At 48.6% G+C, this 14,498-nt stretch overlaps 2 protein-coding genes across 5 annotated transcripts in view; one reads left to right on the plus strand and one right to left on the minus strand.

Moving 5' to 3' along the window:
* The window catches only part of LOC146785406 (uncharacterized), a 2,064,968-nt gene that overhangs the window by 893,169 nt on the left and 1,157,301 nt on the right, over positions 1-14,498 (plus strand). The window contains exons 14-15 of the mRNA XM_085634420.1: positions 4,527-4,709; positions 12,723-12,867. Coding sequence (XP_085490546.1) covers positions 4,527-4,709; positions 12,723-12,867 — 328 coding nt within the window. The remainder of the gene's footprint in view (positions 1-4,526; positions 4,710-12,722; positions 12,868-14,498) is intronic.
* Positions 1-14,498, minus strand: part of LOC146785408 (uncharacterized) — a 787,621-nt gene that overhangs the window by 403,097 nt on the left and 370,026 nt on the right. The gene's annotated exons all lie outside the window — the stretch shown is intronic.

Genomic DNA, 14,498 nt, shown 5'->3' on the forward strand with positions numbered 1-14,498 from the left:
AGTTCATTCTACACCTGTTCCTGACCTTCCATAGGATGCATCAGTGAAGTAATGCTACCGGCTGTGCCTCCTGTCTAAGTGGAGTCTTACTTTCTTGTATTTCAAACCCCTATCCTATAAACATTGGTTGATAGCTCCCCAAAATGTCTTTCACAGTGTCCACTCTGAAGCTTAGCGCAAAGTTTATCTGCTTTTGCTCCTCAGCTGTTTTGACACCTCAAATGCCTGTTTCCACGACCAAAGTTTTGGCTTTGGTCTTCTCTTGGCCAACAATGCACATCGTTGAAAACCCTTTTTAACTTCACAGTTTAGAATCCTCTGTAGGCATAAATTCTGGTGGTGTTTGTTGTTTACTTTCTTGGGCAAGGACAAAGAGCTTTGCACCGTTATGCAGTCGTTACATTAACAGTGAGCGGCAGCCTTCTCAGTCTGTGTTTTTCTCTCGAACAGCCATTGTGTAGGGGCTTGTTGCTAATTTTTATCTGCTTCAGCGGGTCTTTTTGTTTTTGTTCGAGTTTTACCATTGTGAAAGTCTCTTCCATTTGCGTTGCATGGGCCCTCAATAGTTCCAGAGATCTGGAAAATATCATTATGGTATGTTCTTTAGGCCAGCATTGCCAGGTAGACTGCAACTGATGTGGGGTTACTTGTGGTCCTGTCTGGAGGGCACCTGGCCTTGGAGTTCAGACTGGACTGTTCCTCCTGGAGCAGGGCCAAGGCTGATTTACATAGGGCTAGTTCAATCAAGAGTAGCATACTGGATGAAAAATAATGGGCTAGAATTTGACCCTGAACAATAGGCAGTAGTTGACATTAATTCTGGCATTTCTTCAATCACTCTTTTTGTTGTACCATTATACTTAGGCACAAATGGAACGTATCAATGTATTTGCCATTTTCATATCTGGCTTGTTGCAGCAAGAATCATTGGCAGTTCCAGTATAGTGACTGCCATCTTTAGGTGTTCATTGATGCCTATGTTTGTCAGTGTCAGAAATATGCTTGAACTTCCTCCCCAAGCAGTTTAAAAGCATAGATCACTTTGTGGTGTAATCTGTGACTTTATTGCTTTAAAAAAATATTCAGCCCCGACTTCTACTTTGGGAGCCTTGGTGGCTAGTGAGACATGTTGTGTTAGTGGGATTTGTAAAGCGCATTACTGCCCAAAGCCATCTAAGCGCTAATTGCGATTGAAAAGGTGTTCGTAGGTGAGCCCCATGTGCCACCAGCTGTATCATCCTCTTCTGAGATTGTTGTGCTGACTGGGAGATCACTGCTTGAATATGCTGCAGATTGGTACGCATAGTGCAGGTGGGCTAAAATGATTACCGTGAGAAGTTGGCCTGGCATATGCTGTCCACTAGTTATAGTGGGCACCTTGCACCAGTCCAAACAACCCTTATTGATGAAACCCTTATTGATGACTATCCTAGTGGTAGCTATGGAGAGCTGCCTTCAGGCTAAGTCTTGAAGGAGTGTAAAGCAGCTTGGTTTACCAGATTATAACCTCTTGAATCACTAAATGAAAGGAGAACCACACAAGGTATATATATAAAATATATGTATTTATTTCTAAACACTCACTTCTAATCTCTTTATGAGATTAGAGTTCAAGATACACAATAATACAGTTCTAAAACAACAGTAAATAGCACAATATACAATGGGCCCTAGGGGCGGACCAAACCATATATTAAAGTGGCATAAGCTACACGGCTTGACTAGACACAGTGCTTAGAGCATGTAGAATTGCTGAGACCCCAAGGAACCACCCAAGGTAGTGACACAGTAGACCCACGGGGGACGTGTGCAGTGTGAGAACACAGCAGCGAGCCCCGTACTATTCTATGGGAAAGTCACAGTTGGAATTTTAGAAGTTAAGAACACTTAGGAGAGGACTTTGAGCAAACCCCTTTTCGACTTAGGGGCTTCTAGGGCCAGCACCCACAGGAGCACCGTAGTACTCGAGTTACCTCACCCAGGGAAGCCGGGTGCATAGGTGTCACATGGTGTCAGGAATCGTCGTTGATTTCAATGGCGATGTGCTGCAAAGTGCTGCTGCCCGGAAGGAGAGAAGTGTCCGGTGTGATCTAAGCCTGGATTGAAGATCAGAAAAACCTGAAAGCAGAGGGGACAGAGTCTGGGTCACTGCCAGTGACTAAGAGCACCATAGACGAATGCCCACCGATGTCGTGTGTTTCAGGTGCGAAGAGGTGAAGCTTGACTCTGCAGCCACGAGGACCAGGAAGCGTCGAGGACGACCAGGAGCTGGATTTGAGCTGACCCACGAAGTATGTCGAGTGCTGCGGTGTCGGGGCCTGGATTGGACCCAAAAAGCCTTTGCAATAGCAACCCACGCAGGAAGAGAAAAGATGCTTCGATGCGGACCAGCAAGGTCCTGGGGACTCCCCAAGCGATGGTGAGTCAGGGCACATCTGGAGCAACCAGGTAAGCCCAATTAGAATAAAGTTGCCTTCACAGGGACCCACCAGTAAATGGACCAGGGATCGTGAAGGGACCTCGAGAGAAAGCTCAAAGGACCAGCTCACGGAATGCTTGTGTAGTGTAAGCGGGCAATCTTCGGTGCAAATGCTGCTCGGGGTCAGGGCTACAAGTAACCCAAAGCTCAGCTGCAGGAGTCGTTGGAAAGCTGATGCTTCTGCAAATGGTCGCGGTGTCCAGGGGTTCGGGTTGCAGAGTCTTCCACAAGGGATACAGGCCTCAGAATTTCTGAGTGCACAGATCGACCTCAGAGACCACGGACACCCACCTCCTGTGTTGCAAAATTCTTCGGAGTCCGGCGGGAGCTTCGGAGATGCAAACCGGACAGATGCGTCTTTGGTGCCTGCCTTGCAAGGGAGTAACTCCTTTACTCCAAGGGAGATTCTTCAGTCATCTAGTTCAATGTAGATCGTCGAAGTTCCAGGATTCAGTATCAGAGTTTCGTCCAGGTGTAATCTAAAGTCCTGTTGCCAGGGGTTCCTTTCTTATACTCAAGGAAGGGGTTGGACAAACTCTAGGGACCCACCTATGGGAGGGCCACGAAAGCGGGGTGGCTACACCTATTTCCTTTGCCCAGTTTCGCGCCAGAGCAACCGGTTTGAGCTGGACTATGCACAGGGGCACCAAATGTGCCCCCAGTGCTGAACTTCAAAGCACTCTTGGAGTGCACCCACCCAGCCCCAATACACTAAAGCCTGTCTGGGAGGTGGTGACACCTGCTGTGGCAGGAAACCTATTGTCCAGGCCTCCCCTGCCGGAGTTTCGGCCAACAGCAGGAGGGCAGACTTGTGTCTGTGGCTGGCAGCATTCATTTTGTGATGCCAGGGCTCTGTTAGCTGGTACCGGGTATACCGGTGCTGTCATGTCTCTCCCTCTAGAAGGGTAGGATCATACTCCCACACCAGTTACTGGTGTGGAGGTATGATTCCAAAGTGTTTGACACCAAACAGGACATGTTTCCGTGCAGCCATCCCAAAGTTAGCATTTACCGTTTGGTTATAATGCACTTAAGAGTATATGGTTTGGCTGCATCACAAACAACCCCGGAATAAAGGTTCCGAAGGCTGCAGAGGGGCTCTGCTCATGCATGGGCACCCTCTCACATAAAACCCAGCACCCTGCCTTCAGGATTGATAAGCCCAGCCATAGGGGTGACTGATGTGTGCAGTGATATGGAGAGATATAGTAAACCTATACCTCAGTAAGGGGTGCATGCACCACCTTACACAGGCTGCTGTAGCAGTCCTGTGGTGTCATTTTGAATGTCTTTCCAGGGGTGGCATAATACATGCATCAGCCCCTGGCAGGCCTCTGGGGTACCTATGCCCTGGGTACATAGTATACCATATACTAGGGACTGATAAGGGTACGCCAGAATCCAATCTGGAGTGTACCTAAAGTACATGGAATCCATTTAAGGGAGAAAGTTTGGCTGGGATCCTGCTATTCAGGACCCCAGCCTATCTGCTAAGTCGAAAACCAGCAAAACACCAGGAAAAAAAGTGGGGGCAACCATTTAGTCAGATTTTACCTTCCTACAGTTACAAAAGCCCATGGTGGAGCTGTACAAACACACTCAGGCATGCACAAGCACACCCCAAAAATCCACTAATCTCATTTTGGAAATGGCTACAAATGTGGCAGTCATATTTGTCCTATTGGGTCACGCCTTGTGCCCTGGCTAAATGCCCCTGTCTGAGGGTCTGCACTGCCTTCCACTGGTACATAACAAATATGTGCAGTGGCTGTAATTGCTGTCCCTATCCTGATGGAGAAAGAGACACTTTCATCTGACCACAAACAATCAGCACCTGAATGACTGAATGTTGGGTGTTCAGACAACTGACAATACTGGAAAACACCCCATATCAATAAATTGTATAACATGCTCACCCCCCTCGCCCACTGCGAAAGGTTTTGTACATTGTCAGGTGTCTGTTTCAATAATCTGACCACCTCATACCTCCCTTGCACCTTGTCGACTCCCACATGCTCCAGGCCTGATGAGCTTATGTCTTTTACAGGAAGAAAGAAACGCTAGAGTCCTCATTGCAGAATCTTGTACAACTAGCAGATACCACTCAGCTTGAGCTAGAGAGGCTGAAGGCTGTGAACACTGAATTACAGCAGCAGAGGGACCTACTAGAAGAGCAGAACGAGGATCTCTTAAAGGAGAGAGAGCAAAACCGGAAGGAGCTCGAGCAGGGGTAAGTACCACATCTTCATTCCCACCAGTAGCTGTGGTTGGAGCTCTTTGGGTGGATCTTGTGCCTGTAAAGTGTAAATGACGGATGCTCCATTCAGTGTATGTGGCCAGTTGTTAGAGACTTTTAGAGAATGGAAAGCCTTATCAAAGTGAATGAGAGAAGGTTTTGGGAATGAATGACTAAAGACATTTGGTAGGTGAATCTTTGAGAATGTGGGAGACTCGAAAAAAGTCTATATACCCGGAAAGAAAGCGGTTCAAAGCAGTTTAGGAGGCAAGTGGTTAGAATTGAGGGGGACATAGAAGTATAGAGGCCATAAATTTGTAAAAGTAAGACTTCATAGATGTGTCTGAAACTCATCATGAGAATTAAAGAAACTCATTTAATGCGAATGATCAATTACGATTTAAGGGAAACAATATAGAAATGTATGGCATTAGTTATCATAAATCATAGTCCCCAGGGAATATATTTGAATTGAGTGAAACTCCAAAGAGGTATATGAGAACTGGAATGAGAATACGAGAAGCTCAGCTTAAGTGAATGATGCTAGTAACTAGGGGTTTATGAAATCCTATAGAAGTGTAATGAGGCCAGAGATTAGGGTTTAATTACAATTTAGGAATTTGGGACGGTAATAGGTGGAATAAATTAGACACCGCAAGTGCGTTAGGTAAGTGATGAAAATTAGGAATACCGTAGTGAATGTGCCTGCTGTTTAAGATTGAGAGAGACTTTAGAGAAGTGTGAACACTTGATCTGAAAGTTAGTTGTTGATTCCTTACCTTAGAATTTCCCCCATGTGTCAGACAGGATCCGGAGATATTTTCTTAGCAGTACCTCTGTGTGTCGGTAGGTGGCGTCGGTCAACTGCGTGTCTGTAGTTGGCGTTGTGTTTGCCGGTGCCTACTTAGACGCCACCCTTGCACGCTGATGTCAGTTCTTTCTTTTTTAATGCCAGCCTAACGCAGATCCAGAGAGAGCTACACCTTAGTAATTTTTTACTAGCTTTTGTCAACATTTTGTCAACATCTTTTTTGTAGTATTCAAATGGAGACACTGTTCCTAGAGAGACAAAGGGAGATATGAAGCGAAAAAGCCTAGGCTAATATTAGGCCCAACTACCTAAGGATAGGGGGGGCATTCCTTAGTTTCTCATGTTGCCCTCACACACCCCGAAGGATGTCATGCTTCATCATTGGGCGTTTTGCTCCTCGTCGGGCCGGCGCTGCAATGCCCTACGGGTCCCCCGAAGGGTCACTTTAGCGGAGATCTTTTCGAGAAAACGCCGTTTGGTGCATGCGGGTGTGTGGTTTGGGTCCTAATAAAAAAAGAGCTGTGTGGTGGTGGAGTGTGTTAGTGAAGTGGTATCCTAAAAATGTCTAAGGGTTACTGGGATAAAGTTTAATGTGAATAGCACCCTTGACATAATAAAAGACCCGTAGGTAGGAGGACGACTGGGGTAGGTGGTATAGAGGCCACGCCGGAGCAAAACTCACTAGAAGGTGTGTACGCTCGTCCCCTAACCTATGGAGCATTATTCTCCGTGCCTTTAGGCTGTCTATCCTGGTGCGACCTGACTCTCACACAGAGAGCAGTGCTACTTTGGAGTGTTCGCCCGGATAGTAAACTGAGGGTAGTATCCCTTAGGGCACGTTCACTTTCACTTTTTTTGGTCCTGAAGAAGCGCCAGGGATCCTTTTTTGGACCATTGGGGCGCGAAACATGTCGACCGCTTGACCACACACAAGTTACCCATTGATACATTAATTTCAATAAGGTAACACCCGACCTACGGGTCTTTTATTATGTCAAGGGTGCTATTCACATTAAACTTTATCCCAGTAACCCTTAGACATTTTTAGGATACCACTTCACTAACACACTCCACCACCACACAGCTCTTTTTTTATTAGGACCCAAACCACACACCCGCATGCACCAAACGGCGTTTTCTCGAAAAGATCTCCGCTAAAGTGACCCTTCGGGGGACCCGTAGGGCATTGCAGCGCCGGCCCGACGAGGAGCAAAACGCCCAATGATGAAGCATGACATCCTTCGGGGTGTGTGAGGGCAACATGAGAAACTAAGGAATGCCCCCCCTATCCTTAGGTAGTTGGGCCTAATATTAGCCTAGGCTTTTTCGCTTCATATCTCCCTTTGTCTCTCTAGGAACAGTGTCTCCATTTGAATACTATAGATATAACACGGAGCACAGACACTGGACCATAACTAGCTCCCGGTCCCCCCTCCCTCCTTCTTTTTGTACAGAACATCTTTTTTGTGTCTTCGACTCCTTGTGCGCGAGGGATGTCCCAGCATGAGATCGGTTTCAAGCCTTGATGATGTCTGTGGCAAACCCGCACCTCGTGTGCCTGTGGTGTCTGGAGTGCGACCGCGACCCGAAGTCATGCTCCGAAAGGGCGGGCCATGCATCCGAAGACTTTGCAGAAGCTGTCCTGAAAGTTACTCGAGGGCCGGCGGTCGGCTCTGGGTCAATCCAGGTCTCATTCAAGTGGAAGGTCTCAAGGCTGTTTACGGAGCCCCCCACTCCTTGTATCACTCCAAGTCGTCGAGGTCTTCAGGTAAGTTGAAACACAAGAAGAAGGTGAAGAAGCACAAACAATCTCCGTCTTTTCCCCTTTGGTCGGCTGACGCAACGCGACGCGGGGTTCGGAGAGTCGTCGTCAATGGCTCCATATCCGGTGCCTGATTCAGGTACGACTCCACCCTTCCCCCACTTTCTTGGAGCCGGAGCGTCCCCTGCCCAACACACACAATTTTACAAGACCTTGCACCTTGTATTTGGGCAGCCCAACTGTGCCGGCACTCCTTTGTGCCCCGCAGAGTGGGTCGGGGGTCCTAGCCCTTCGATGCTGGCAGCTCCGGCACCGGAGGGCCCCCGCGGATCCAGGCCTGGATACATATGGACGCCGGTCGATCTCACTCGACCTTCCCCTGCGCTGATCCCGGCGCCGACACCCCCAGTGCTAGCCATGCCCCTGGACGGTGCCGCCCCATCCTCATTCCCGAGATGGACCCGGATCCAGACCAATGTCGGTCGATGTCGGAACCGAAACCGGAGGGGACTTTTGTTTCCCTGTTCATCCCTGGTGTTCCCTACCACCCAGATGGTGGTGATGAGGACTGGGAAGGGTCGCTTGACCCTTTAACAGACCAGCTTGAGGAACTGGACTGGCAAGAGGACTTGGGTGACGCCAGTGGTCTGGACACTTCTCCAGACCTTGGCATGCTTTCTCCACCTACCCTGGCTACTGGCTATGGAGGAGGGAGCATCTTATGCTGTGGTGGTGCGAAGGGCAGCCGAGGTCTTGGGCCTCAAGCTCCCTTCGTGGCAGTCGACTAATCTCCTGACAGAGGTGCTTCAGCCTGCGGCATCCATTTCTGAACCCCTACTGCCCTTCAATGAAGCCCTCACTGACATCCTCTTGGGCAGCTGGTCCAAGCCCAGCAAAGGGGCTCCTGTGAAAAGGACGGTTGCCCGCCACCACCGCCCTGGCCCCAGGCGACCCAGTGTTCCTCACCCAACACCGTTCGTTCCCCTGAGAGCTTGCGGGTCCAAGCCTCTTCTTCAAAGGGTGCATTCCCTTCTACCCCTCCAGATAGGCAATCCAAGAAGCTGGACCATTTTGGGAAGCGCATGTTCTCTTCCTCCAGCTTGGCACTGTGGTCTGTAAATAACATGTGCCTCTTTGGCCTATACTCCCATACCATCTGGGATATGGTTGCGCAGGTGCTGCCTCAATGCCCAGAGGAGGCCCGGGCCGTTCTCTCCCAAGCAGTGGCGGATGGTAAAGATGCAGCCAAATTCACGAAACGTTGTGGATTGGATACCACTGACTCACTAGGCAGAACGATTGCCACATCGGTAGCCCTTAGGAGCTACGCCTGGTTGAGGACATCTGGCTTTTTGGGGGATGTCCAGTCAACTTTGATTGTACATGCCCTTTGATGGCTGTCGTCTTTTTGGCGACAAAACAGATTCAAAGCTAGTGCGCTTTAAAGATTCTAGGGCTACGGGCAGTTATTTGGGCCTTGCTGCACCTTCTTGTCCACTCCTGTCTGCTTTTTGTCCCTTTCGTGGCTATGGAAGGGGCGCCCAGCCAAGTCCGGCCCAGCCTAGCCACTGGTTCACACAAGCTGCCCAGCCTCTGCGTTGCTTGGACGTGGGACCCAGTGATCTTGCGGGTCTGGGAGCCAGCGGGCAGGCCAGTCCACCTCCTCCTCGTCCCCCCCGCAGCCTCCAAACCTTCCATGTCCAATGTTTCAGGCTCATCAACGGCAAGTGGAGGCAGGATTCACCATCGCCTCACCCACTGGCAATCCATCACATCGGACAGGTGGGTTTTGCAATTAGTCCGAAGGGGCTACTCCCTCCTCTTCAAGACTACCACTCCTTCCATGCCACCGTCTTTCGATCGCATGTCAGAGAATCATATGACGCTTCTCCACCAGGAATTCTCTGCTCTCTTGACCAAGGGAGCCATAGAGAGGGTCCCTGCACCAGAAGTAGGACGGGGTTGCTATTTCCGCTACTTCCTGGTGCCCAAGAAGGGCAAAGGCCGGCATCCTATCCTAGACCTCCGGGCCCTCAACCGCTTCCTCCGGAAGGAGAAGTTCAAAATGTTCATGTTGGCTCAAGTCCTGTCTGCCCTCTCTTCTGCAGACTGGTTGGTGGCATTGGACTTGCAGGACGCCTATTTCCATATTCCTGTCCTGCTAGCCAAAGCTATCTACGTGGGCCACCAGCACTTTCAATTGACCGTGCTACCCTTTGGCCTTACCAGTGCCCCTCGGGTGTTCACGAAAGTGATGGTGGTGGTCACAGCTCATCTGCGCAGATCAGGGGTTCCAGTTTTTCCCTATCTCGACGACTGGCTGTTGAAGGCTGACTCGCCCCAGGCTGTCGTCTCCCACCTCCAGACTACGACGGACCTCCTGCACTCGATGGGGTTCACTATCAACGTGCTGAAGTCATACCTGACTCTCTCTCAGATGCTCCCTTTCATCAGAGCTGTTCTGGACACAGTGGAATCTCAGGCATATCCTCCCAAGCAGCGAGCCCGGGATACTCAGGCTATGATACCGATGTTTCAACCTCTATCCCGGTTTTCAGTGAGAATGACTCTGAGGCTGCTGGGCCTCATGACCTACTGCATCCTGCTGGTGGATCATGCCAGGTGGCATATGGGGGCTCTGCAGTGGGACCTGAAGTTCCAGTGGCGCAGCATCTGGGGAATCTTTCCGACTATGTCAAGATCTCGGAGGGAACTGCACAACAACTGCAGTGGTGGTTAACAAACCAAGCTTGGGTCAGAGGCAGATTCCTCTCCGTTCCCCAACCAGAGATAACGGTGGCAGATGCGTCACTCTTGGGATGAGGTGGCTATCTGGGAGAGGCAGAGACCAGAGGCTTCTGGTCTCCAGCAGAGTCCAGGCTCCATATGAACCTGCTAGAGCCTTGGGAGATCTGACTGGCACTGAAAGCATTCCTTCCCTCTCTCAAAAGGAAAGTGGTGTAGGTGTTCACGGACAACATAACTGCCATGTGGTACTGCAACAAACCAGGCAGGGGGGGTTGTGGACCCTATGTCAAGAGGTTCTTTGCCCATTGACATGGCTGGAACATCAGGGCATGACCCTGATGGTTTAACACATAGCAGGTTATCTGAACGACAGGGTGGATGAACTCAGCTGCAGGTGCCTGGTCGATCACAAATGGTGTCTTCAATCGGAGGTGGTGCAAGGTCTCTTTCAGCGGTGGGGAGAGCCTTAGTTAGATCTGTTTGCCACCGTTGTTGGAGTCTCCAAGGCGGCACTCGCTCAGCGACGCTTTTCATCATGAGTGGAACTGCGGCCTCCTGTACGCCTTTCCACCTGTACTGCTTCTTCCCCGAGTGCTCAAGAAGATCAAGCATGACCGGGCCTAAGTTATTCCGGTGGCTCCGGACTGGGCATGATGAGTCTGGTATCCGAGCTCCTGAGCATGGACATCAATCCTCCAATCAGAATGCCGCTTCATGAGGATCTTCAGTTGCAGCAGCAGGGGTCTGTTCTTCACCCGAACCTGTCCAGCCTCCACCTCCTTGCGTGCTGATTGAGGGGCAACAGTGACAGCTTTTGACCTTCAGCCAGAAGTTTGTAATGTCATATTGACAGCCAGGCATCCCTCCACTAAATCGGTATATGCTTGTAGATGGAACAAGTTTGTGGCCTGGTGCACAGCAAAGGATGTGTTTCCCCTTTCTGCCCCTCTCTCATAGAAGTCCTCTTGTGTATACTTTTGTTGGCCCAGCAGGGCTCTGCCCTGGGAACTCTTAAAGGCTATTTTGCTCCTATCTCTGCTTTTCTCCGGCTGCCAGATCAGCCCTCCTTATTCAAGTTCCCTATTGTAAATAGATTCTTTAAGGACATTACTCACCTCTTTCCTCCATCTACTTTCATAATGCCCCAGTGGGACTTGAACTTTGTTCTTACTTATCTTATATGTGCTCCCTTCGAGCCTCTTCACAACTGCCCTCCCAGGCTCCTCACTTTGAAGACTGCTTTCCTTATTGCCATCACCTCTGCTCGCAGGGTGAGTGAGCTTCTGGCTCTATCTTCCAAGCCCCCTTTCTTCTCTCTGCATCCGGACAAAGTAGTGCTTAGGACGAGGCGTTCTTCCTTCCTAAAGTGGTTACACCATTTCATGTAGAACAGTCGATCACTATGCCCACCTTTTTCCCACCTCCGCACTCTTCCAAGAAGGAGAGACTGCACCGTCTGAACCCTAAACGTGCGCTGTCCTTCTACCTTGACCACACCAAAGATTTCCGGGTGGATGATCAACTCTTCGTGGACTATGTGGGTGCCCAAGAAAGGTTGGGCTGTCCAAAAATGTACCATCTCTCGATGGGTTGTCCTTTGCATGAAGATCTGCTACGCTTTAACGAAGAAAGATCCTCCAACGGGGTTGCGTGCACATTCTACTAGAACTACGGCAGCAACCAGTGCATTGGCACGTGGAGTCCCACTGCATGATATCTGCCAGGAGGCAACATGGGCATCTTTGCACACATTCACTAGACATTAGTGCCTAGACAGCCAGGTCCGGAGGGACGGCTGTTTTGCCTGTTCGGTCTTCCAGGACTTTCTGGTGTGAACTTGGTTCGCAGACCCTCCTCCAGGGATGGTATTGCTGAAGTATCTATTCTGAGGTAAGGAATCTACAACTAACTGTCTCTTTCAGATGAACAAGTTACATACCTTTGGTAGCGATGTATCTGTAAGTGACATAGGCTAGTTGTAGATTCCTTACCGCCCCACCCATTCTCCCCGCTCTGCGACCTGACTTCTAGGGGCAGGGACTCCCTTACAGGGCCCTAGTTGTGGCGCACCAGTGGTCAGTGTCTTTCATGGCTCTGCTCTTCTGGCGTGGAAAGTCATGTCAGAACTGACGTCAGCACGCAGGGGCGGTGTCTAAGTTGGCACCCCGACATCATCCTGGTGAACACGATGCCTAAGAAAGACGCAGTCAACCGTCGCCACCCACCAACTTGCAGGGGTACTGCTAAGCAAAAATCTCTGGATCCAATCTGATGCATGGGGGAAAGTCTAAGGTAAGGAATCTACAACTAACATATGTCTCTTACAGAGATACATCGCTACCAAAGGTAAGTTACTTGTTCATCAGAAATAAATAAGACTCTGTAGCAGTGTATGAGGCCAATAAATTGCGATGGATGAGACCCCATTGCAGTTTATAAGATCTGTTCTGTACAATAACTGATATTGCAGAAGTCTATTAGTTTAGTGAGGGATATGATTAAGACTTTGTTCAAGGGCATGGGGATGTGTTTTGGGCCAGTGATGTGGAATGATGTAAACTCGTGGTTGGTTATGAGTGAGGCTTTATCTCCTTCCTTTCATGATGCATGGCCCTATTTGGTTTATATGTACTTAGATGCTTGTGGTTGTACTAAGGATTGAGATGTCCCTGCATCTTTTCTTCAGACAGAGGGCCAGGGAACCTCTGGAGGAGAAGATCTCTGGCCTGAAGAAGGAGCTTGTTATGATGCGGGAAGCACTGAACCAGGCAATGCTAGAGAAGGAGGTCCTGGAAAGTGAGAAGGAAGGGCTCACTCGGGCACTTTCTAAAGTAAGCAGAATGCATTTTCACTCCACAAATGCACTATCTTGCTGCATAAACTGTATTATTTCTCTCATACTCCCTCTCTCATCCTTTTTCTGGTTCTCCCTCTCTTGATTCACACCCCCCTCTGTGCGTTTTGTTTTAGGCCTCTCCTTCCCTTCTTCGTTCTCCCAGCTTCCACTTTTATTATTTCTGTTGCCTGCTTTCTCTTCTCATTTACCCTACTCCCGCTGTCCCTTCCTTTGCTATGCTCTTACTCACGTTTATGATATTCCCACTTTCCTCACCTCATCTTTTTTCCCTTTTTCACATTTTTTGTCCACCTTTCTTTCCTTGTCCACGTTTCTCTCACATCATTGTTTTTATTGTCCCCTCATGTTTTACTCGTGTTCATTCCAATATCCACTGTCTTCTAAAGATATTTTCTTGTTTCCTACTTCCTCTGTCACCTTTTAACTCTCCTTTCGAACTGTGTTCCTTTTCCCTCTCTCTTCACAATGTATCTTCCTTCTCGCACCCTTTGCCCCCAATGCACATGTCATGTTTCTATTGCGCAGACCTAGCCAAAGGTCCATTTTTATGTATCTACTCCACCTTTCTCCTTCAAATCTCTTTTCCTACCTCCCTTCTATTCTTTTTCTTTCACTTACCCCTTATATCCACTTATTTGCCTTTCCTGTCATCATTCCATGTTCTTCCACTGTAACTTTCTAGCTCGTCGTCCTTCGTCCCTTGTTCCCTCTGTTCATCCCCCTTCGTTCCCTTCTTCCATCTCTTTCCCCATGCCCACATAATGCATTCCTTTCAGGAATTAAGGAAGCACCCTTCCCTCCTTTCTCTAATTTGTCTTCTTGCATCTTTCTCTTCCTTCTCCTAGCCTTTCTTCTTTTTTCATACTTTTTACCTCCCTTGTTCCTTCCTTCTCCTCATGCTTTTTTCACATCTTTTGCTTCCCTCATTATCACTTTCTCCCTCTCTCTTACTATCTTTTTCTTTCTTCCACACTGCTTTTGACCTCTTACTACAAATATTTTCTTTCTTTCCATGCTTTCAGAAATGAATCCTTCCTTTCTTCTACAAAATCGTCCTTCCTTATCCTTTCTCCTCTACTCTTCATTGTATCATTCACCTCTTCTTCCTTTCTTTTCATTTCATCCTTCACTATTATCATTGTTTCCTTCCAGAATTACCTCCTTAATTATTTTCTCCCTTCCCACTTCTTCTCTCTTCCTTTCATTTTCCACCTCCCACTTTCCGTTTCTTTACCCACTTCTTTTACCTTCCTTCTAACAGCTCATTGACCTTTCCCTTCCATGTCTTTCCTTTACCTCTATTCTTTTTCCCCTCCCCATTTCTCCTTCTATCGCCTCTTTACATCCACCTTTCCATAACTCCTATTGTTTCTTTGTCCCTATATTACCTATTTTCTCTCCCTTCATATTTCCTTCTTCCTTTTCCTCTCGGCCTCTCCTTTCCTCCCTCCCCACTTGCATGTCTTTATACTCGTGACTTCCTTGTGTTCAGAATTCTATTTTTTCTTTAGTTATTTTTTTATTTTGTGGTTTTATTTAGCGCAGACCATACCATCATTGACATCCTAGCACCTTACATACATGGGAATACACATTTCCAAGGTA

This window comes from Triturus cristatus, chromosome 11 (genome assembly GCF_964204655.1).
Source record: "Triturus cristatus chromosome 11, aTriCri1.1, whole genome shotgun sequence".
In the NCBI taxonomy this organism is placed as follows: domain Eukaryota; kingdom Metazoa; phylum Chordata; class Amphibia; order Caudata; family Salamandridae; genus Triturus; species Triturus cristatus.